The following is a 21,296-nucleotide window of genomic DNA, read 5'->3' as shown; positions in this document are numbered from 1 at the left end:
GGGTCGCTGGGACAGCATCAAGGATCAGTGTGACCCTCGCCCCTCACCCTAATCCTTACGCAGAACGGGAAAGAAGGGGGGGGGGCAGGCGGGAGGCTCTGGGTCGGGAAAATCACTTTGTGAAGTTGACCAAATCACCCAAGGTTTGGTTAAGTCTGACAGCTTCACTCATCATTTACAAACCGCTAGGTGTTGGCTGCAGTCCCTTAACTCTCTCCAATCTTCTCATCTGACTGTCAGTATTTCATTTCTGTTAATATTCAGTGCAGTGCCTTTGTGAACAAAGTGCCATTTAGTAATAAGAAGCTAATATTGTTTCTCTTCAAGCAGCAGAGCACCAGGATATTGCGGGGAAAGCATTCTCGTTCGGATCTCCATTCCTTCGGCTATGTACTATGTTTTCTGTTGTCACAATAGATAAGTGAGGTACACGGGATATTGTAAGTTGCTTTATTATAGGAAATAGCACCATAGTTCATTAGAGGATGGCGGGACACAGCTCGGCACTCTCTGAATAATTACGTCTTCTTCATACAAACTTGGCAGCGGCTGATACGGGTTCGGAGCTCGCCCGCTTTGAGTGTCTCCGATTCCGGTTTCCTGGAAGAAAACAGAGACTTCAGGAACAATCTGTCTGCAGAATCCGATACCCCACAATGTTCCATAAGCTCTCCCCACACACCTCCCTCCCCCCCAACCCACCAGGTGATATCCTGGGATCAGTCAGAGGCTCCCAGCCTCCCATCAGGAGATCCACAGAATCCCGACAAAGGAGGCCATTTGGCCCATCAGCTCTGCACCAACTCTCTGAAAGAACATCATGCACTCTCTCATTTCCTTCTCTATGAACTGTCTGCTTTGTCTGTATAGTGTGCAAAAAACAAGACTTTTCACTGTATATTAATACACGTGACAATAATAAATCAAATCAAATCAAATCAAATCAAGTCAAATATGATTTAAGGCCCAAATCTGGGTCCTGAACACATCATTCCATTGACACCACACCGCCGAGAGAGTGCCGCACTGTCAGAGGGTCAGTGCTGAGGGAGCGCCGCACTGTCAGAGGGTCAGTGCTGAGGGAGTGCCGTACTGTCAGAGGGTCAGTGCTGAGGGAGTGCCGCACTGTCAGAGGGTCAGTGCCGAGGGAGCGCTGCACTGTCAGAGGGTCAGTGCCGAGGGAGCGCTGCACTGTCAGAGGGTCAGTGCTGAGGGAGTGCCGCACTGTCAGAGGGTCAGTGCTGAGGGAGTGCCGCACTGTCAGAGGGTCAGTACTGAGGGAGTGCCGCACTGTCAGAGGGTCAGTGCTGAGGGAGTGCCGCACAGTCAGAGGGTCAGTGCTGAGGGAGTGCCGCACTGTCAGAGGGTCAGTGCTGAGGGAGTGCCGCACAGTCAGAGGGTCAGTGCTGAGGGAGTGCCGCACTGTCAGAGGGTCAGTGCTGAGGGAGTGCCGCACTGTCAGAGGGTCAGTGCTGAGGGAGTGCCGCACTGTCAGAGGGTCAGTGCTGAGGGAGTGCCGCACTGTCAGAGGGTCAGTGCTGAGGGAGTGCCGCACTGTCAGAGGGTCAGTGCTGAGGGAGTGCCGCACTGTCAGAGGGTCAGTGCTGAGGGAGTGCCGCACTGTCAGAGGGTCAGTGCTGAGGGAGTGCCGTACTGTCAGAGGGTCAGTGCTGAGGGAGTGCCGCACTGTCAGAGGGTCAGTGCTGAGGGAGCGCCGCACAACAGGTTTTCCTGTGGCAGATTCAGCCTCCCATTTAAATCCCCGTTGACCGCGGCGGGACTGGGAGATCACTGGGAGAGGCCGGAAAATCCCATCCAGAGCGTGCCGTTCCTGGGAGCCCCTCCCGCTCTCACTCACCTGAACATCTCTGTGGTCTCGATAGTTGAGAGCCAGAAGCTGTAAGAGTTTGCGTAGTAATTGCAGGTTCCTCGGCCATGACATTCAATGAAAGGAGCTGAACGGAAGGATTCCAGGCAGGAACCCGGAGATGATAAAGCCTGGCCTGAACCCTCAGCTCCAGAACTGGTGTGCTGCACAGACAGAGACAGACAGACAGAGTGAGGGGGCTGAGATATACACTGCAGCAATCCAAACCGGCCTTACCTAACCACAGTCCAACAAACCTACCCTCACTCCCTGCTCTCGTTATCTGCCTCGGCATCTTATCCCTCTCAGTATTTACAAAGTCCAAATGGTTTTCCATCCCTAAAGCCAGTGGATGCATGGGAATAGTTTGGAATAATGTTCCTCGAGGAGGAAACAGTCCACCGGCCTCCCGTCAGACTGAGAACTCTGACCGTGTGAAACCCGTGTGGGCCAGAGCTGTCACCCCACAGGAAAGTGCTTCTGAGGTCAGGTTCCACTCCAAACTCTACAGCACTAAAGTCCAGACCGACATTCCCCGTGGGGAGCGAGTTCCCCTCAGGTCCGTTCCTGCTGCAGTTTTCCACAATCCTTACAAGTTGGCCCAGGATTTAATTTACCCAGATGATGCCCCACCCTCAAAGCAGCCGGAGCTCAGGGTTAACTCTGTGAGCTGCTGCTAATTTCACTGCCTGTGAATTCAATAACTGACCCCCATTCTCCCAGAGAGCGGACAATAATCGGCAAGATTCAGAAATGTCTCTGTTTAAAAAATATTTATATCAAAACTGAGCCGTGAACATCATGATGTGGAGTTGCCAGCATTGGACTGGGGTGGCACAGTGAGAAGTCTCACAACACCGGGTTAAAGTCTAACAGGTTTATCTGGAATCACGAGCTTTCGGAGCGCTGCTCCTTCATCAGGTGATTCATGTCTGAGTCACCACTCACCTGGTGAAGGAGCAGTGCTCCGAAAGCTCGTGATTCCAGATAAACCTGTTGGACTTTAACCTGGTGTTGTGAGATTTTTGACAGTGTACATTGCAGCAGTATACACGAGCCAGTAAAATTTTCATAAAGTAATTTTCAGTGATTTAAAATTAATCTGATTAAAAATATTTCTTTGAGAATCCCACTAATAAACTTGTCGAATTTACCGCTTTTAAATATCTCCAGGAAAATAGTTAACAGAGAGCGAAATAGCAATTGATTATATTCCATTCGGATTCGGATTGTGATGGGCAATGGAGATTCCGTGTTTGTGATTATGCAAATGAATTTTAGCGGATCGTTGCACTGAGTGTAAGTTTTCCCGATTGAGCCCAAAGTGGGAATTCCGGCAGGTTGTGTTTGGTCGTCGGGTTTCTTACCATCATGAAGGAATATCCAATCCAGAGGGAATGCCAGCCGTTGGGACACAGCGGGATTTGAATGGTTTGGCTGTGAATAGCGATTACCATCGCTGGAGCCTCACATACGGAGCATCTGTACGGAGAGTGAACAGGATTAGATGTTATTCCGAGTCCAACACTGAGCATTTACCGACTCAACACTCAGCCCAAGTAACCTGAGCACTGCTATCCAATAGCAGTTACCCTGACTGGTGGAGATTTCCATCCATCTCTGTAACCTTTCATCACTACCATGCCTCAATCACACACAACTCCAGCAAACTCTCTAAATGCCCTCCAATAATTAGTTACCCTCCAAGCATCTGTGCAGAGGGATCTGGGTGTCCTTGTGCATGAGTCTGAGAAAGTGGGTGTGCAGGGGCAGAATGTTATAAGGGAGGCAAATAGAACCTTGGCATTTATTGCAAAGGTCTAGAATATAAAAGTAGAGGAGTGTTATTACAATTGTATAAGGTATACAGTATACTCCACACTTGAAGTATTGGAGCTATTTCTCACAGAGAGTTATGAATCTGTGGAACTCACTGCCCCAGAGTGCAGTGGATGTAAAATCAATGGATTCAAGAAAGAGATGGATAAATATTTGATCAAAAGCGGGATACAGGGAAAAGGCAGGGAAGCAAAGTTAAGATGAGTTGTTGTGATCTGGAAGGTGCTGCCTGAAAGGATGGTGGAAGCAGATTCAATAATAATTTTCAAAAGGAAAGTGGATACAAGGGGAAGGAAGTGCAGGGCAATGGGCACAGCACAGCAGCAATGGGAATAATTGGATAGCTCTTTCAAGGAACTAGCACAGGCACAATAGGTCAAATGGCCTCCTTGTGTGCTACAAGATTCAGTAATTCTGTTATCATAGAGTCATAGAACCCTACAGTGCAGAAGGAAGCCATTCGGCCTATCAAGTCTGCACCGACCACAATGGCACCCAGACACTATTCCCATAACCCCACATATTTACCCTGCTAGTCCTGCTGACACTAGGGGTAATTTACCATGGCCGATACACCCTAACCTGCACATCTTTGGAGTGTGGGAGGAAACCGGAGCACCCGGAGGAAACCCACGCAGACACGAGGAGAATGTGCAGACTCCACACACACAGTGACCCAAGCCGGGAATCGAACCCAGGTCCCTGTGAGGCAGCATTGCTAACCACTGTGCCACCCTTATATGTGACATTCTGCCTTCCCCAAGATGTAAATATTTACTCAGTTCCACCATATCCACACTCTCACCTGCTGATAAACGGCTGGATAGACTGACCAACCACAGGGGCCATACTCATCGGCATTGGTTCAGGTGTGGTCAGCCAATAGGAATAGTCGTTCCTGGAGGCGAAGTTGCAGACATTGTTGATGTTACAGAAGAGGAATGGCATGGTGCTAAACCGCCGTAAACAACTCCCCGCTGTGCCTGTCAGGGCAAACGGAAAGGGTTAACACAGAGCCAGCATCGGGCTGAGAACGAATGGCCTCTACTCTTCCAGCTCAGCAGTGATTGGACCATTGGAGCATCCCCCCAAAGGAGAAAGGGCCAACTGGACACTAATCACCACGGCAACCACAGGGGCTGCAGGAATGAACTGACCCCACGGGAAGGACAGGGGTCACGATGCCCCATTCCTGACCCAAATTCCAGCACTGTTACTCGGTAATTCTCCCAGTCTGCCGTACGGAATGGGATGGGAACTCCAGGCTGGGAATTCAGTGTCTCCATGGTTACAGGAATGGAACTGGTGTGAAAAGTTCCAGTTGTGACAGCTGTTCCACCCAGGAAGTGATCTGCCCGCCATTTTAGTAATGGCCCCTGTAGCCCCTCACTGAACTCACCCTTAGAACCCTTGCGCCTGCAGTTAAAAAGCTTAGAGTCCATTTGAAATCCCCTTTACATTGACTGCAGTATATACACTTCCTGTATATACATCCCAGTATATACACACCCCCTTATATACACCTCCATATATACACCCCCTGTATATATACACACCCAGTATATACATCCCAGTATATACACACCCAGTATATATACACACCCCCTTATATACACCTCCATTTATACACTCCCTGTATATAAACACACCCAGTATATACATCCCAGTATATACACACCCAGTATATACACACCCCCTTATATACACCTCCATTTATACACTCCCTGTATATAAACACACCCAGTATATACATCCCAGTATATACACACCCAGTATATACACACCCCCTTATATACACCTCCATATATACACTCCCTGTATATATACACACCCAGTATATACATCCCAGTATATACACACCCAGTATATACACACCCCCAGTATATATACATACCCAGTATATATACACACCCAGTATATACACATACCCAGTATATACACATACCCAGTATATATACACACCCAGTATATACACACCCCCAGTATATATACATACCCAGTATATACACACCCCCAGTATATATACATACCCAGTATATACACACCCCCAGTATATATACACACCCCCAGTATATATACATACCCAGTATATACACACCCCCAGTATATATACATACCCAGTATATACACACCCCCAGTATATATACACACCCCCAGTATATATACATACCCAGTATATACACACCCCCAGTATATATACACACCCCCAGTATATATACACCCAGTATATATACACACACCCAGTATACATACACCCAGTGTATATACATACCCAGTATATACACCCCTTACGTGTAGACTAGGATTCTCATTAAACCAGCAGCTTCTAGACGGCTGCTGCCGTTGCTCCCCCATCTCCACATTGAGTTCTTGCTGCCAACCATGACACATTATACCCACTTTTGCCCCCCCCCCACTCCCCAAAGGATTGTCCAAACTCATCAACTGGAAACCAGTTGGCCGAGAGTCTCACTTTCCACCAATCGATATTCCTGATATTCCTGATGGGGCTGGTGTTTCACTGGGATAGTTCCTGGATATCCCGGATCAGGATGAGTGACCTGTCCCCCCATCCCACCTGGATCCCCGTGTTGATAAGGTTTGTACAACGTTGAGTTGGGACCCTGGGCCAATCCTGGAGCAGGAAGTGTGCTCCGAATGGGAATCACTAGCTGACCTTTCCCATCACTCACCCAGGTCTTGTCCATGAGCGCGCTCATTCCCCTGGACATACAGCAGGGAGAATCCATCGTAGATTTTCAATGTCCCCTGTGGACAGCTGGGGATTTCTGTAGTTTGACTGTGTCGGGTCACGAGGAAGCCGTGAGCAATAGACGCCGGACCTGGATGTCCCCGAGGGCCAGGAGCTCCTTCTGGCCCCGCAGGCCCCGGATAACCCCTTGGACCTGGAATCCAGACAGGAAACAGTGTGAGTGAGTTAATATCTCACCCATAACCCCATGCATTTACCCCGCTAATCCCCTTCACCTTCATATCTTTGGACACTAAGGGGCAATTTAGCATGGCCAATCCACCTAACCCACACATCGTTAATGGTGGAATTTAAATTTGATTAGTAAAATCTGGAATATAAAGAAACAATTTCAGTAACAGTGACCAGGAAACCATTGTCGATTGTTGGAAAAACCCATCAGATCCACTTCAGGAATGGAAATCTGCCATGCTTAGCTGGTCTGGCCTATATGTAACTCCAGGCCCACTGCAATGTGGTTGATTCTCAACTGCTCTCTGAAATGACCCAGCGAGATCCTCAGTCCAAGGGTAATTAGGGATGGATTATTAATTGTGGGCCCAGCCAGTGAGGAATATAACAAAACATAGCACTACCGCAATTAGATTGGCACGGACATACCGTTCTGAAGATTTAATGATATTTTTTCACTGAGAACTGAGGGTCTTTATCACCAGAATTCCCACCACATGAAAGACCAACCTCTACCTCGACTCACTCCTGCCCAAGGAAAGTAAAACTCCTCCTGACTCACTCCTGTTATTCAGCAGCAGGATCCAATCTGTTTGACCAATAGCAGAAGAGTGAAGGTGACCGAGAGACTCCCCTTCCGCTCGAGCCGCGTTCCCTCATTCCAAACACAGCTGCGTCTCTGGTCATTTACCTAAAAATCCGGGATGTGAGACTCGGAGCTGGGACCAGGATTGTGGAACCTGTACAGCTGGGGGTGCAGCAGTTCACTGAGGGTGCCACGTAAACGCACAGGTGCAGTGACCTCTTCCTGTGCACCAACCGCAACAATAACTCTTACCTGCTGGACCAGAGGGACCGAGCTCTCCTTTCTGTCCGGGTCTCCCATCAAATCCTGGAGCCCCCTGCTCACCCGGATCTCCAACTGGCCCAGTCAGACCTGTGTGCCAAACAGATTAGGATGCTAATTAATGTTGCAGTATTCTGGAATATTCCTTTACAATGGGGGGTGGGGTGGGGTGGGGGGAGAAGGTAATGGGAGGTCAGAGTCCTGAGACAGCTGGAGGCTCAGAGGAAGTTACACAGATGGGGGGGTGGGTGGGGGTGTACGTACCGGGGAGGGATCTTTCCCAATGGTGCGACACAATTGGGATAAATCCCTGAACTCTCCCCAGGGAGGAGAATCCTGCCCCCTGGGGGCAAACATCCAAAATCTCATGTTAAATCGTTGGGAGTTATACCTCAGTGAGTGACCTGGGCAGGATGGGACACTCACCGAGTTGCCACTAAAACTCCAGTTGATCTTTTTGGGAATTCCATATTCCAGGTTTGGGAATGTTCACTTACCCCTGTCACCTTTAACGCCTGGAAACCCAGGATAGCCCTTGGCTCCTTCTTCTCCTGGTCGGCCTGGGAAGCCAGGATCTCCCTTGATGATCTGCAGAGGGCCCTGTGGACCCATGGGCCCCGGTGGACCTGTCAATGAGACAGCATTGTGTGTGTGAAATTCTGGGAGTGAGGCAGCCTGGAGCAGAATAGCTGGGAGGCAGTGGCTGGTCTTACTGGGAAAGGACGGACAGAGTCATATCTGCCAGAGTTTAGAAGAATAAGAGGCGACCTGACTGAAGCTATTAAAACGCTGAGGGGTTATTGTCAGGGTGGGTATGGAGAGGGTGGTTCCTCTGGTGGGAGAATCTAGAACTAGAGATCACTGCTTAAAAACAAAAGGGTCACATATTTAATACAGGGGTGAAGATATTTCTCTCAGAGGGTAGAGAGTCTGTGGAATTCTCCGCGGAAGCAGAGATTCTGAATATTTTTAAGGCAGAACAAGAAAGATTCTTTTGATTTGATTGATTATTGTCACATGTATTAGGATACTGAGAAAACTATTGTTTCTTGCGCACTATACAGGCAAAGCACACTGTTCATAGAGTACATAGGGGAGAAGGAAAGGAGAGAGTGCAGAATGTAGTGTTACAGTCACAGCGACGGTGTAGAGAAAGATCAACTCAATGTGAGGTAGGTCCATTCAAAAGTCTGACAGCAGCAGGGAAGAAGCTGTTCTTGAGTCAGTTGGTACGTGACCTCAGACTTTTGTATCTTTTTCCCAATGGAAGAAGGTGGAAGAGAGAATGTCCGGGGTGTGTGGGGTCCTTGATTATGCTGACTGCTTTACCGAGGCAGCGGGAAGTGTCGACAGAGTCAGTGGATGGGAGGCTGGTTTGTGTGATGGATTTGTGAATGGTTATCGGGGACAGGAGGGATGCAGGTTTCAGATTACTATCAGATCAGCTGTGATCTTATTAAATGGAGCAGCAGGCTCAAGGGGCTGAATGGCCTCCTCCTATTCGTTGTTCACATTACAATTTCAATTCATGATATATTGTGACACTTCATTTCGTATTTGAGAGTGAGATAGAGAAGAAACAAAGCTCCTTACCTGGCTGTCCAGGTGGTCCTCTCTCACCCTGTGTACCTGGAAATCCGGGCAACCCAGAGTTACCCTTCGCTCCTAGAAAGATATTTGTGAAAATGATGTTACACTGGCTATTAAATCAGTAAGGAAGAGTTTTATATCAGTGCTGAGGGAGTGCCGCATTGTCAGAGGGTCAGTGCTGAGGGAGTGACGCACTGTCAGAGGGTCAGTGCTGAGGGAGTGACGCACTGTCAGAGGGTCAGTGCTGAGGGAGTGCCGCACTGTCAGAGGGTCAGTGCTGAGGGAGTGCCGCACTGTCAGAGGGTCAGTGCTGAGGGAGTGCCGCACTGTCAGAGGGTCAGTGCTGAGGGAGTGCCGCACTGTCAGAGGGTCAGTGCTGAGGGAGTGCCGCACTGTCAGAGGGTCAGTGCTGAGGGAGTGCCGCACTGTCAGAGGGTCAGTGCTGAGGGAGTGCCGCACTGTCAGAGGGTCAGTGCTGAGGGAGTGCCGCACTGTCAGAGGGTCAGTGCTGAGGGAGTGCCGCACTGTCAGAGGGTCAGTGCTGAGGGAGTGCCGCACTGTCAGAGGGTCAGTGCTGAGGGAGTGCCGCACTGTCAGAGGGTCAGTGCTGAAGGAGTGCCGCACTGTCAGAGGGTCAGTGCTGAGGGAGTGCCGCACTGTCAGAGGGTCAGTGCTGAGGGAGTGCCGCACTGTCAGAGGGTCAGTGCTGAGGGAGTGCCGCACTGTCAGAGGGTCAGTGCTGAGGGATTGTTGCAATAGTAGGTGGGTTGAATTAGCTGGATGGCATCTTCAGTGCTTACAAAGAAGTGCAGAGAGATGCTTAGTTTAGGGAGTGAGGCCTGGATTAGTTTAAAAGAATTCAGCGATCCCCAAAAGGAGCTGGGTGGAGATTAAGAAGGTTCTCTGGTTTCAATTTATCGGAGTGTTTAACAGACGGGGAAGGGGATATTGAAAGCTGCTGCTAATAACTTGCTCAGGATCATCCGAGGCTCATGGAAACCCGGGAGCTGAGAACGTGACAAAAGGTCACGGATTCCATACTGGGGTTCGTTATGGTTCAGAGAGATGTTCTGAACATTTCTACCTCACTGCTGACAGGAGACTAACATCCAGAGAAACCCAGTCTGAGCTGAAATGGTCTTTTCAGGAATTCTGAGGTTAGATCCTCCAACATGAAGAGTTGAAAACCCCTCATAGGGGAGACTTGAATATTAATGAGATTTTGTGATTCACATTCGTCACTGACATCTGGGTGGGTTAGTTCGAAATCCATGGGATCTGTCTTGGTCACATCTGCCATTTAATGTGTGCTGTGGGGTATTTGGCCATAATTTGCCTGTTTATCCACATTTACCCCGTGTTAGACACAGACAGTTCCTCCTCCATCTACTGCCAACCAACACTTGTTAGAACAGAAAATGGCAGCTGGATTGGGGGTTGGGATTGGGAGTTGGGATTGGGGGGGTGGGTGTTGGGGGTTGGGATTGGGAGTTGGGATTTGGGGGGTGGGTGTTGAGGGTTGGGATTGGAGGGGGTGGGGATTGGGATTGGGAGTTGAGACTGGAGGGGTTGGGGGTTTGGGGTTGGGATTGGGCATTGGGATTGGAGGGGGTGGGGGTTGAGATTGGGAGTTGGGATGGGGGTGTGGGTGTTGGGGGGTTGGGATTGGAGGGGGTGGGTGTTTGGGGGGTTGGGATTGGAGGGGGTGGGTGTTGGGGGGTTGGGATTGGAGGGGGTGGGTGTTGGGGGGTTGGGATTGGAGGGGGTGAGTGTTGGGGGGTTGGGATTGGAGGGGGTGGGGATAGGTGTTCCCTGCTGACTCGGAAAAATTCAGACCTTTGACAGTAGATGTTGTAAATTGTTCCACTTTTCTGCCTTTGGTTAGATAAATTTATTTTGTTTGTTACAATCCCGTGGGATTTTGCGGTTTGGTTTTCCCAGTGAGTAACTGGGATTGTAAACAAATCGTTACTGGTCCCAAACTGGATTGAAACAATTCCAGCTGGACTCACTGTAACCATGTACACATTCCCACATCACTCAATTTGTACTTCATTAACCAAATGATTTATTAACCAACCAGCAAATCCAGGAACTCCGTGAGGTCCAGAATCACCCTTCTGTCCTGAGACACCAGGATAACCAGCAATGCCCTGCGGGAAACACAATCCACGTTTCATCATTCAGAACAAAACCAATCGCCATCTGCCTTATTACAGGCTCCAACTTTCCCAATCTGTCTGGAGACAAGACATTGACAGTGGGAGTGAGAATGTTTAGCCCCTTGTCCCAGTTCCACTGGTGAATCTGATCATCGCTCATCAACACAATCCCTTCATTATTGTTCCATATCTCCTCAACTCCTTTCTCCAACTAAAGACTCAGATCTGAAATTTTCAACTGACCCCAACATTAACAGCATTTTGGGTAGAATGGGGAGGGGGGAATGGGGAGGGGGGAATGGGGAGGGGGGAATGGGGAGGGGGAGATTGGGGAGGGGGGAATTGGGGCGGGGGGAATTGGGGCGGGGGGAATGGGGAGGGGGGAATGGGGAGGGGGGAATGGGGAGGGGGAGATTGGGGAGGGGGGAATTGGGGCGGGGGGAATTGGGGCGGGGGGAATGGGGAGGGGGGAATGGGGAGGGGGGAATGGGGAAGGGGGAATTGGGGAGGGGGGAAATGGGGAGGGGGAGATTGGGGAGGGGGGAATTGGGGAGGGGGGAATTGGGGCAGGGGGAATGGGGAGGGGGGAATGGGGAGGGGGGAATGGGGAGGGGGAATTGAGGAGGGGGGAATGGGGAGGGGGGAATGGGGAGGGGGGAATGGGGAGGGGGGAACGGGGAGGGGGGAATGGGGAGGGGGGAATTGAGGAGGGGGGAATTGAGGAGGGGGGAATGGGGAGGGGGGAATGGGGAGGGGGGAATGGGGAGGGGGGAATGGGGCGGGGGGAATGGGGAGGGGGGAATGGGGAGGGGGAGATTCCAGGTTCCCACCCCCACCAGCTTTGTGTCAAAAAGGACTTCTTGATGTCATCCCCTGAATGGCCTGGCTCCAATTTTAAGGTTCTCCCCCCCATGTTCTGGACTCTCCCCCCTGCCCCCCAACACCCCAACTTCCCTCCCTACCCGCCCCCGCTCCCAATCAGAGGAAATAGTTTCTCTCGATCAACCCTATCAAATCTTTTGATTATCTTTGAAATCCGGATGAGATTACCCCTCAACCTTCTGTACATTACAGCCTTGTCTGTGCAGCCAGTCCTCAGGGTCCCTCAGGCCTCTCCTCAGGAGGTGGGGAAGGGGGTTAGATCTACACCGCACTCACTCTGTGGCCAGGGGAGTCTTCCTGAGGTGCAGCAACCAGTGCTGTAAACCAGTACTGTACTCTCAGAACGCCAGTTCCTCTTCAACAGATAAATGATTTGATTGTTGTTCCCAGAGTTGCGTTTTCTACATTCCGCACTTCAAATTGTTCATCTTCCTAATTGGGCAGGTGACACGAACCCAGGTCTGACAGTGTGTTATTTACACAGACCCAGGTCTGATGGTGTGTTATTTACACAGACCCAGGTCTGACGGTGTGTTATTTACACAGACCCAGGTCTGACGGTGTGTTATTTACACAGACCCAGGTCTGACGGTGTGTTATTTACACAGACCCAGGTCTGACGGTGTGTTATTTACACAGACCCAGGTCTGACGGTGTGTTATTTACACAGACCCAGGTCTGACGGTGTGTTATTTACACAGACCCAGGTCTGACGGTGTGTTATTTACACAGACCCAGGTCTGACGGTGTGTTATTTACACAGACCCAGGTCTGACGGTGTGTTATTTACACAGACCCAGGTCTGACGGTGTGTTATTTACACAGACCCAGGTCTGACGGTGTGTTATTTACACAGACCCAGGTCTGACGGTGTGTTATTTACACAGACCCAGGTCTGACGGTGTGCTATTTACACAGACCCAGGTCTGACGGTGTGTTATTTACACAGACCCAGGTCTGACGGTGTGTTATTTACACAGACCCAGGTCTGACGGTGTGTTATTTACACAGACCCAGGTCTGACGGTGTGTTATTTACACAGACCCAGGTCTGACGGTGTGTTATTTACACAGACCCAGGTCTGACGGTGTGTTATTTACACAGACCCAGGTCTGACGGTGTGTTATTTACACAGACCCAGGTCTGACGGTGTGTTATTTACACAGACCCAGGTCTGACGGTGTGTTATTTACACAGACCCAGGTCTGACGGTGTGTTATTTACACAGACCCAGGTCTGACGGTGTGTTATTTACACAGACCCAGGTCTGACGGTGTGTTATTTACACAGACCCAGGTCTGACGGTGTGTTATTTACACAGACCCAGGTCTGACGGTGTGTTATTTACACAGACCCAGGTCTGACGGTGTGTTATTTACACAGACCCAGGTCTGACGGTGTGTTATTTACACAGACCCAGGTCTGATGGTGTGTTATTTACACAGACCCAGGTCTGATGGTGTGCTATCAGCCAGATATAGTTCACATTTTGTGACATTCTCCCAATGCAGCTGGGACTTTGAAGGAAGCTCCAACAGGAGCTGGTTGGTTGAACAACACAGGGGCAAACTCTGTGAGGAATAGTGTAGTAAGAAGTCTCAGGTTAGAGTCCAACAGGTTTATTTGATATTTTATTCATCAGGTGTGTGGGAGATTCTTCCACACACCTGACGAAGGATCATCGTTTCCGAAAGCTTGTGGGTTTACTATCAAATAAACCTGGTGTTGTGAGATTTCTCACTGTGTTTACCCCAGTCCAACGCTGGCATCTCCACATCAGGAATAGTGTAGCTCAGACACTCCCTATAAGCTTGCATCTCAGGACTTGTACTTACAGCAAGCCTCTGAGAAAAGGATAGAAACAGGCTCCTGAGACACTGAAAAAACAGTTTGAACAAGAAAGAGTTTTTGAGAATGAGGGTGATTGGGGGAGAGAGATTGACCTCAGCTCGAGAGCAGCTTTAAGATCATCACTCAGTCTGCAACAAGTGTCCATTCACACCAATCCTCACTTATTGTGAATTGTATATTTTCTTGTCTGTTTAATTGAGGTGTCATGTTTAAACTGTTGAATCTAAATACACTACTTTAAAATCACTTATTAACAAGACTCACTTTACTGGGTCATCTGTGACAGCCAATCTCGCACTCAAGCTGAGATCATTCTGTCCCACCCACCCTCAATGTGCTGGTTATGACCAGCAGAGATTTCTCTCCTGATTCCCACTGACTCCAATCGCTGCGGCTCCTTGATACCACGTTTGGTCAAAAGTTGCCTTGATGTCAATGGCAGTCACTCTCACCTCACCTCTCAAGTTCAGCTCTTTGCCCGAGTTTGTACCAAGGTTTTAACAAAGTCAGGAGCTGAGTGACCCCAGCAGAACCCAAACTGAGCGTCACTGAGCAGGTTATTGGTGGCACAGTGGGTGAGCACGGCTGCCTCACAGCACCAGGGGCCCGGGTTCAATTCCTGGTTTGGGTCACTGTCGGTGTGGAGTTCTCCCCGTGTCTGTGTGGGTTTCCTCCGAGTGCTCCAGTTTCCTCCCACATGCTGGTTAGGGTGCATTGGTCGTGCTGAATTCCCTGTCAGTGTACCCGAACAGGCCAGAGTGTGGCAACTAGGGGATTTTCACAGTAACTTCATTGCAGTGTTAATGTAAGCCTACTTGTGACACCAATAGATAAATTTCATCGCGAAGCAAGTGCCCCTCGATATCATTGTTGACAACGTCCTCCATCCCTTTACTGATGATTGAGAGGGGTTGATGGGGGGTGGGGTAATTGGCGGGGTTGGTCATGTCCTGCTTTTTGTGGGCAGGGCACACCTGGGCAATTGTCTGCATTGACAGGGGGATGCCAGTGTTGTAGCCGACATCTACTGGCATCTACCTGACGATGTGGGATATTGGATATTTGGTCCAACAGTTACTGGCCTTTATTACCTGTCCATCAAAATCAACAGGTGGAATTACATGGAATTTACAGCACAGGAACAGGCCATTCGCCCCAAATGGTCTACTCTGGTGTTTATGCTCCATGTGCACCTCCTCCCATTTTACTCGATCTCACCATATCAGAATCTCCCAATCCCTTCGATCATTGATCGAGATTCCAGATTTGACACATTGTGAAAGAGCAGCATTGGGATTATTGAGTGCAATGATTTCACTTACAGGAGATCCTTGGATTCCTTGTTCTCCCTTCAGTCCAGGGAACCCCGGGGGTCCTGGGGTCCCCTTATTTCCTTTATCTCCAATGGCTCCATCCCGTCCTGAATCTCCTGGACCTCCTTGAACACCCGGGGCTCCTGTAAAAAGGAATCCATCAATATTTCCTGATAACCTTCCCAACAAGTGCCAAAGGCCTTGGCCGGAATTTTACTGACACGCCCACCCCGATTCCAGGGTGGATGAGGCTTGGAGAAGCATTCTCCGTTGGCCTCGGGTGGGATCATATGAACCTCGGGTGGACGTGCCGGTAAAATCCCAACGCATTTAGTCAGTAGCTCGCCAACTGAAAATCTTCATTACAGCTTCCCAATCGCAAAAGAATATCCAACCAGAGCCTTTGAATTGTTTGGAAGATTCACATCTCAACATTTATGGCAACTGAATAGGTTCCAGATGTGGGTGTGGGGGAAGCTTTACCAATCACCTCACAACCACTGAGCATGCTCAAACACAACCAATGGAGATAGTTGGAAACTAATCAGAAACATTATTCAACGGTCATTGCCTTCCTGGTCCACGTAGAGCCAACAACCTTTCCAGAGACTCCAGGATCTCCTAGTCATTATGACAGAAAAGTCTTGGCAAATTGGCTGTGGAATTGGTGAACCAACGAACTGCTCACCTTCCCTCACCTTCCAGGAACTCCTCTAGAACATTAACTGTCTGATGAGCGAGAAGTGCATCGTTTCCCTATCCAGCCTTCAATGTCACGAGAACACAAGAAACAGAAGCAGGAGTGACCACCAGGTCCTCCAAACCTGCCCCGCCATTCCATACCATCATGGTTGATCTATGTTGGCCTCAATCCCTTTTCTGCGCCATTTCCCCATTGCCTCTATTCCTCGATCTATCAAATATTTACCCACCTCCACTTTGAATACTTCTAATGATCCAGCCTCCACTACCCTCTGGGGCAGAGGATTCCACAGATTCACCACCCTCTCCGAGAAGAAATTTCTATACACCCCAGTTTAAATGACCCACTCTTTATCTTGTATCCATGTCCCCTTGTTCAAGACTCTCCCACTAGTGAAAACATCTCTCCACGGTGGCACAGCGCTGCCTCACAGCGCTCAAACAATTTGAGCTGTGTTTTCTCTCCGGTTAGGACAAGCTAAACCTATCCCTGAATTAAAGACATTGCAATTCTCAATAATGACCTCACAAGTAACTGCTTCAGATGAAAAGCAGCAATCTCTTTATCTGAAATCGAGCGTCAATATTAAACGTATCGGCCAAACATACTGAATGCTGCATGGTTTTAAATGTCCCTTAATACCAGCCAATGGAGTCTGAATTGGGGGAAACACCCCAACTGGGGGAAACACATCAGGGAAATCCAAATAATTGGAATATTATTGGCTGGCCATGTTCTGTTCATATATTTTAAACTGTGGGAATATAGAGTAAGGTAATGGAAGGCAGGGGCAGAGTGACTGTGAATAAAAACTCTGCATTTGATATATTAATGAGGCTCGCAATACTGCAAACAGATATCGACTTAGGGCGATTGAAGAAGGATGTGCGCAGATCAGGAATAAATCGGAATGTATTGTCAAGGATTCAAAGGGTAAAATATGCAAGGTGCGGAGGAAAGGAGTGCCAGGGAAGATGGAAAGTGAGTTCACTGAAAATAAATTATTCATTTTTGAATTAGTTAGTAGATAACTTTATTAATCTTCCAATCAGATTCACGGCAGGCAGGGGTGGATACAGATATAAGGTGGACGCGCGGTGGTACATTGGCACACTGGGTACACAGGGATGATGCCCACCTTACATTGGCAGGAGTTAGTGTTCGAACTGTTCATCATCGCAACAAATCTCTGCCGAGCTCTGAAAATCAGCTACTTACCGGGAAGGCCTGCTTCACCCACACTTCCTTTCTCGCCTTTTGGCCCCTCCAGGGCCACGTTGGGGGGTCCCGGGGGTCCTTGAATACCTTGGTGACCTTTGGGTCCTGGGAACCCTCGGTCTCCTTTAACGCCTGGAACTCCAGGTGAGCCGGGGTATCCGGGCAAACCGGGGTCACCTTTCAAACCTGTTTGAGAAAAGCACCCAGTTAGCAGCACACAGCCTGAAATACCAGGGGTGACAAAACTCTGTACGGGGGGGGGGGGGCGCGCGGGAAGGGTGCGTGTGTGGGGGGGAGGGGTGGGTGTATGGCGGAGGGGGGAGGAGAGGGGGTAATGGGGAAGGGGGTGGGGGAGAGAGGGTGGGTGTGTGGGGGAGGGGGGTGTGTGGGGGAGGAGGGAGAGGGGGCGGGTGTGTGGGGGTGGAGGGAGAGGGGGCGGGTGTGTGGGGGTGGAGGGAGAGGGGGTGGGTGTGTGGGGGTGGAGGGAGAGGGGGTGGGTGTGTGGGGGAGCGGAGGGGAGAGGGTGGGTGTGTGGGGAGGAGGGAGAGGGGGTGGGTGTGTGGGAGCGGAGGGGAGAGAGGGGGTGGGTGTGTGGGGGTGGAGGGGAGAGAGGGGGTGGGTGTGTGGGGAGGAGGGAGAGGGGGTGGGTGTGTGGGGGTGGAGGGGAGAGAGGGGGTGGGTGTGTGGGGATGGAGGGAGAGGGGGTGGGTGTGTGGGGAGGAGGGAGAGGGGGTGGGTGTGTGGGGAGGAGGGAGAGGGGGTGGGTGTGTGGGGAGGAGGGAGAGGGGGTGGGTGTGTGGGGGTGGAGGGGACAGAGGGGGTGGGTGTGTGGGGGTGGAGGGGAGAGAGGGGGTGGGTGTGTGGGGAGGAGGGAGAGGGGGTGGGTGTGTGGGGAGGAGGGAGAGGGGGTGGGTGTGTGGGGAGGAGGGAGAGGGGGTGGGTGTGTGGGGAGGAGGGAGAGGGGGTGGGTGTGTGGGGAGGAGGGAGAGGGGGTGGGTGTGTGGGGAGGAGGGAGAGGGGGTGGGTGTGTGGGGAGGAGGGAGAGGGGGTGGGTGTGTGGGGATGGAGGGAGAGGGGGTGGGTGTGTGGGGAGGAGGGAGAGGGGGTGGGTGTGTGGGGAGGAGGGAGAGGGGGTGGGTGTGTGGGGATGGAGGGAGAGGGGGTGGGTGTGTGGGGATGGAGGGAGAGGGGGTGGGTGTGTGGGGATGGAGGGAGAGGGGGTGGGTGTGTGGGGGGTGGGTTAATTCTGACTGTGTCTAGTGACACCATTCTTCTGAGTCAGGATGAAGCTAATTGGCTAATCTAGCGCGGAGCCCAGACTGCTGGGAGTGACTTTATTTTCTGTTGTGTTGCTTTCCCCGACTGACCGTGTTTTACTGCTGGTGTCAGGGGTTGTTGTAGTTCCTGTTGTTAGGGGTTGCTGTAGTTCCTGTTGTTAGGGATTGCTGTAGTTCCTGTTGTTAGGGATTGCTGTAGTTCCTGTTATTAGGGATTGCTGTAGTTCCTGTTGTTAGGGATTGCTGTAGTTCCTGTTTTTAGGGGTTGCTGTAGTTCCTGTTTTTAGGGATTGCTGTAGTTCCTGTTATTAGGGATTGCTGTAGTTCCTGTTGTTAGGGATTGCTGTAGTTCCTGTTGTTAGGGATTGCTGTAGTTCCTGTTGTTAGGGATTGCTGTAGTTCCTGTTATTAGGGATTGCTGTAGTTCCTGTTGTTAGGGATTGCTGTAGTTCCTGTTGTTAGGGATTGCTGTAGTTCCTGTTGTTAGGGATTGCTGTAGTTCCTGTTGTTAGGGATTGCTGTAGTTCCTGTTGTTAGGGATTGCTGTAGTTCCTGTTGTTAGGGATTGCTGTAGTTCCTGTTATTAGGGATTGCTGTAGTTCCTGTTATTAGGGATTGCTGTAGTTCCTGTTGTTAGGGATTGCTGTAGTTCCTGTTGTTAGGGGTTGTTGTAGTTCCTGTTGTTAGGGATTGCTGTAGTTCCTGTTTTTAGGGATTGCTGTAGTTCCTGTTGTTAGGGATTGCTGTAGTTCCTGTTGTTAGGGATTGCTGTAGTTCCTGTTTTTAGGGATTGCTGTAGTTCCTGTTGTTAGGGATTGCTGTAGTTCCTGTTGTTAGGGGTTGTTGTAGTTCCTGTTGTTAGGGATTGCTGTAGTTCCTGTTGTTAGGGATTGCTGTAGTTCCTGTTGTTAGGGATTGCTGTAGTTCCTGTTGTTAGGGATTGCTGTTGTTCCTGTTGTTAGGGATTGCTGTAGTTCCTGTTGTTAGGGGTTGTTGTTGTTCCTGTTGTTAGGGGTTGTTGTAGTTCCTGTTGTTAGGGATTGCTGTAGTTCCTGTTTTTAGGGGTTGCTGTAGTTCCTGTTGTTAGGGATTGCTGTAGTTCCTGTTGTTAGGGGTTGTTGTTGTTCCTGTTGTTAGGGATTGCTGTAGTTCCTGTTTTTAGGGGTTGCTGTAGTTCCTGTTGTTAGGGATTGCTGTAGTTCCTGTTGTTAGGGATTGCTGTAGTTCCTGTTGTTAGGGATTGCTGTTGTTCCTGTTGTTAGGGATTGCTGTAGTTCCTGTTGTTAGGGGTTGTTGTTGTTCCTGTTGTTAGGGGTTGTTGTAGTTCCTGTTGTTAGGGATTGCTGTAGTTCCTGTTGTTAGGGGTTGCTGTTGTTCCTGTTGTTAGGGATTGCTGTAGTTCCTGTTGTTAGGGATTGCTGTAGTTCCTGTTGTTAGGGATTGCTGTAGTTCCTGTTTTTAGGGGTTGCTGTAGTTCCTGTTGTTAGGGATTGCTGTAGTTCCTGTTGTTAGGGGTTGTTGTTGTTCCTGTTGTTAGGGATTGCTGTAGTTCCTGTTTTTAGGGATTGCTGTAGTTCCTGTTTTTAGGGATTGCTGTAGTTCCTGTTGTTAGGGGTTGTTGTAGTTCCTGTTTTTAGGGGTTGTTGTTGTTCCTGTTGTTAGGGGTTGCTGTAGTTCCTGTTATTAGGGATTGCTGTAGTTTGCAGTCACGAGTTCTGACTGTAGTACTTTGCCGAGATGCTAAGTGATATCAGTAAACCTGTAAATGGCTGCTTCGATGGGGTGAATTGGTTTCAGTGCGATAGACAGATTGCCATCAACTCTGCTGAGTGTCCACACACTTCACACAAACCAATGAGGGGCAAGAAAGCAGCTCACCATCACCTTCCCCAAGGGTAATTAGGGACAGTTGGAAAAGCTGACCTCACCCAGTGACACCCACATCACATGAAAGAATTTTTCAAAACCCTGGCTTGTCTCTAGCTCATTAGCTGACTCAGTGACGTGTATAACAGGGATGGTACAGGGGTTAACACTGCCTCCTCACAGCGCCAGGGACACAGGTTCGATTCCCGGCTTGGGTCACTGTCTGTGCAAGGCCTGCACACTCTCACCGTGTCTGCGTGGGTTTCCTCCGAGTGCTCCAGTTTCCTCCTACACTTCATAGATGTGTGAGTTCGGTGGATTGGCCACGGTAAATTGCGCCTTAGTGTCAGGGGAACTAGCCAGGGTAAATACTTGGGGTTATGGGGATAGGGCCTGGGTGGGATTGTGGTCAGTACAGACTCAGTGGGCTGAATGGCCTCTTTCTGCATTGTAGGGATTCCATGAACAGACCTGAATAATTCCTTTTGTGTTTGGTTTGCGTTTAACTCATTTTGGGGGTGTCACCATCTCAGTTTAGGTCAGCATTTATTATCCATCCTCATTGCCCCTTGAGGTTGTGGTAAGCTGCCTTGTTGAAGCATTGCAGTCCGTGTGGTGTCGGTACACTCACTGTGAGGTTGGGGGCGGAGGTGGAGTTCCAAGGTTTTGACCCAGAGACAGCGAAGGAACGGCGATATATTCCCAAATCGGGGTGGCGAGGGACTGGGAGGGGAACCTCCAGCTGGAGGTGTTCGCCGCTCTTTCCAGGTGGGAGAGGTGACGGGTTTGGAAGCAGCTGCGGAAGGAGCCTTGGTGAGTTACTGTAGTGAATCTTATAGTGGGTACACACCGCTGTCAGTGTGTGCACCCTGCTTTACAAATGTAGGCATGATCTGATTTGAACATTACGCTGAGATTTCTGACCAGGAAGATGAAG

At 50.0% G+C, this 21,296-nt stretch overlaps 1 protein-coding gene across 1 annotated transcript in view; it reads right to left on the bottom strand.

The window, feature by feature from the left end:
* Nucleotides 1-436: 436 nt before the first annotated feature.
* Nucleotides 437-21,296, bottom strand: part of LOC145339106 (uncharacterized) — a 158,924-nt gene continuing 138,064 nt past the window's right edge. Inside the window, exons 42-52 of the mRNA XM_080183542.1 lie at nt 17,217-17,402; nt 15,305-15,438; nt 11,168-11,240; nt 9,091-9,162; nt 7,995-8,123; nt 7,489-7,587; nt 6,400-6,612; nt 4,512-4,689; nt 3,235-3,349; nt 1,859-2,031; nt 437-600 (exon numbers count right to left, since the gene is read on the bottom strand). Of these exons, the coding sequence (XP_080039668.1) occupies nt 519-600; nt 1,859-2,031; nt 3,235-3,349; nt 4,512-4,689; nt 6,400-6,612; nt 7,489-7,587; nt 7,995-8,123; nt 9,091-9,162; nt 11,168-11,240; nt 15,305-15,438; nt 17,217-17,402 (1,454 nt within the window). The 3' untranslated portion in view covers nt 437-518. The remainder of the gene's footprint in view (nt 601-1,858; nt 2,032-3,234; nt 3,350-4,511; nt 4,690-6,399; nt 6,613-7,488; nt 7,588-7,994; nt 8,124-9,090; nt 9,163-11,167; nt 11,241-15,304; nt 15,439-17,216; nt 17,403-21,296) is intronic.

The sequence above is a fragment of the Carcharhinus amblyrhynchos genome, unplaced genomic scaffold (assembly GCF_965287045.1).
Source record: "Carcharhinus amblyrhynchos unplaced genomic scaffold, sCarAmb.v2.hapA chromosome_327, whole genome shotgun sequence".
Lineage (NCBI taxonomy): Eukaryota > Metazoa > Chordata > Chondrichthyes > Carcharhiniformes > Carcharhinidae > Carcharhinus > Carcharhinus amblyrhynchos.
The sequence above is the reverse complement of the archived record's forward strand: the minus strand, read 5'-3'. Positions and strand labels throughout refer to the sequence as shown.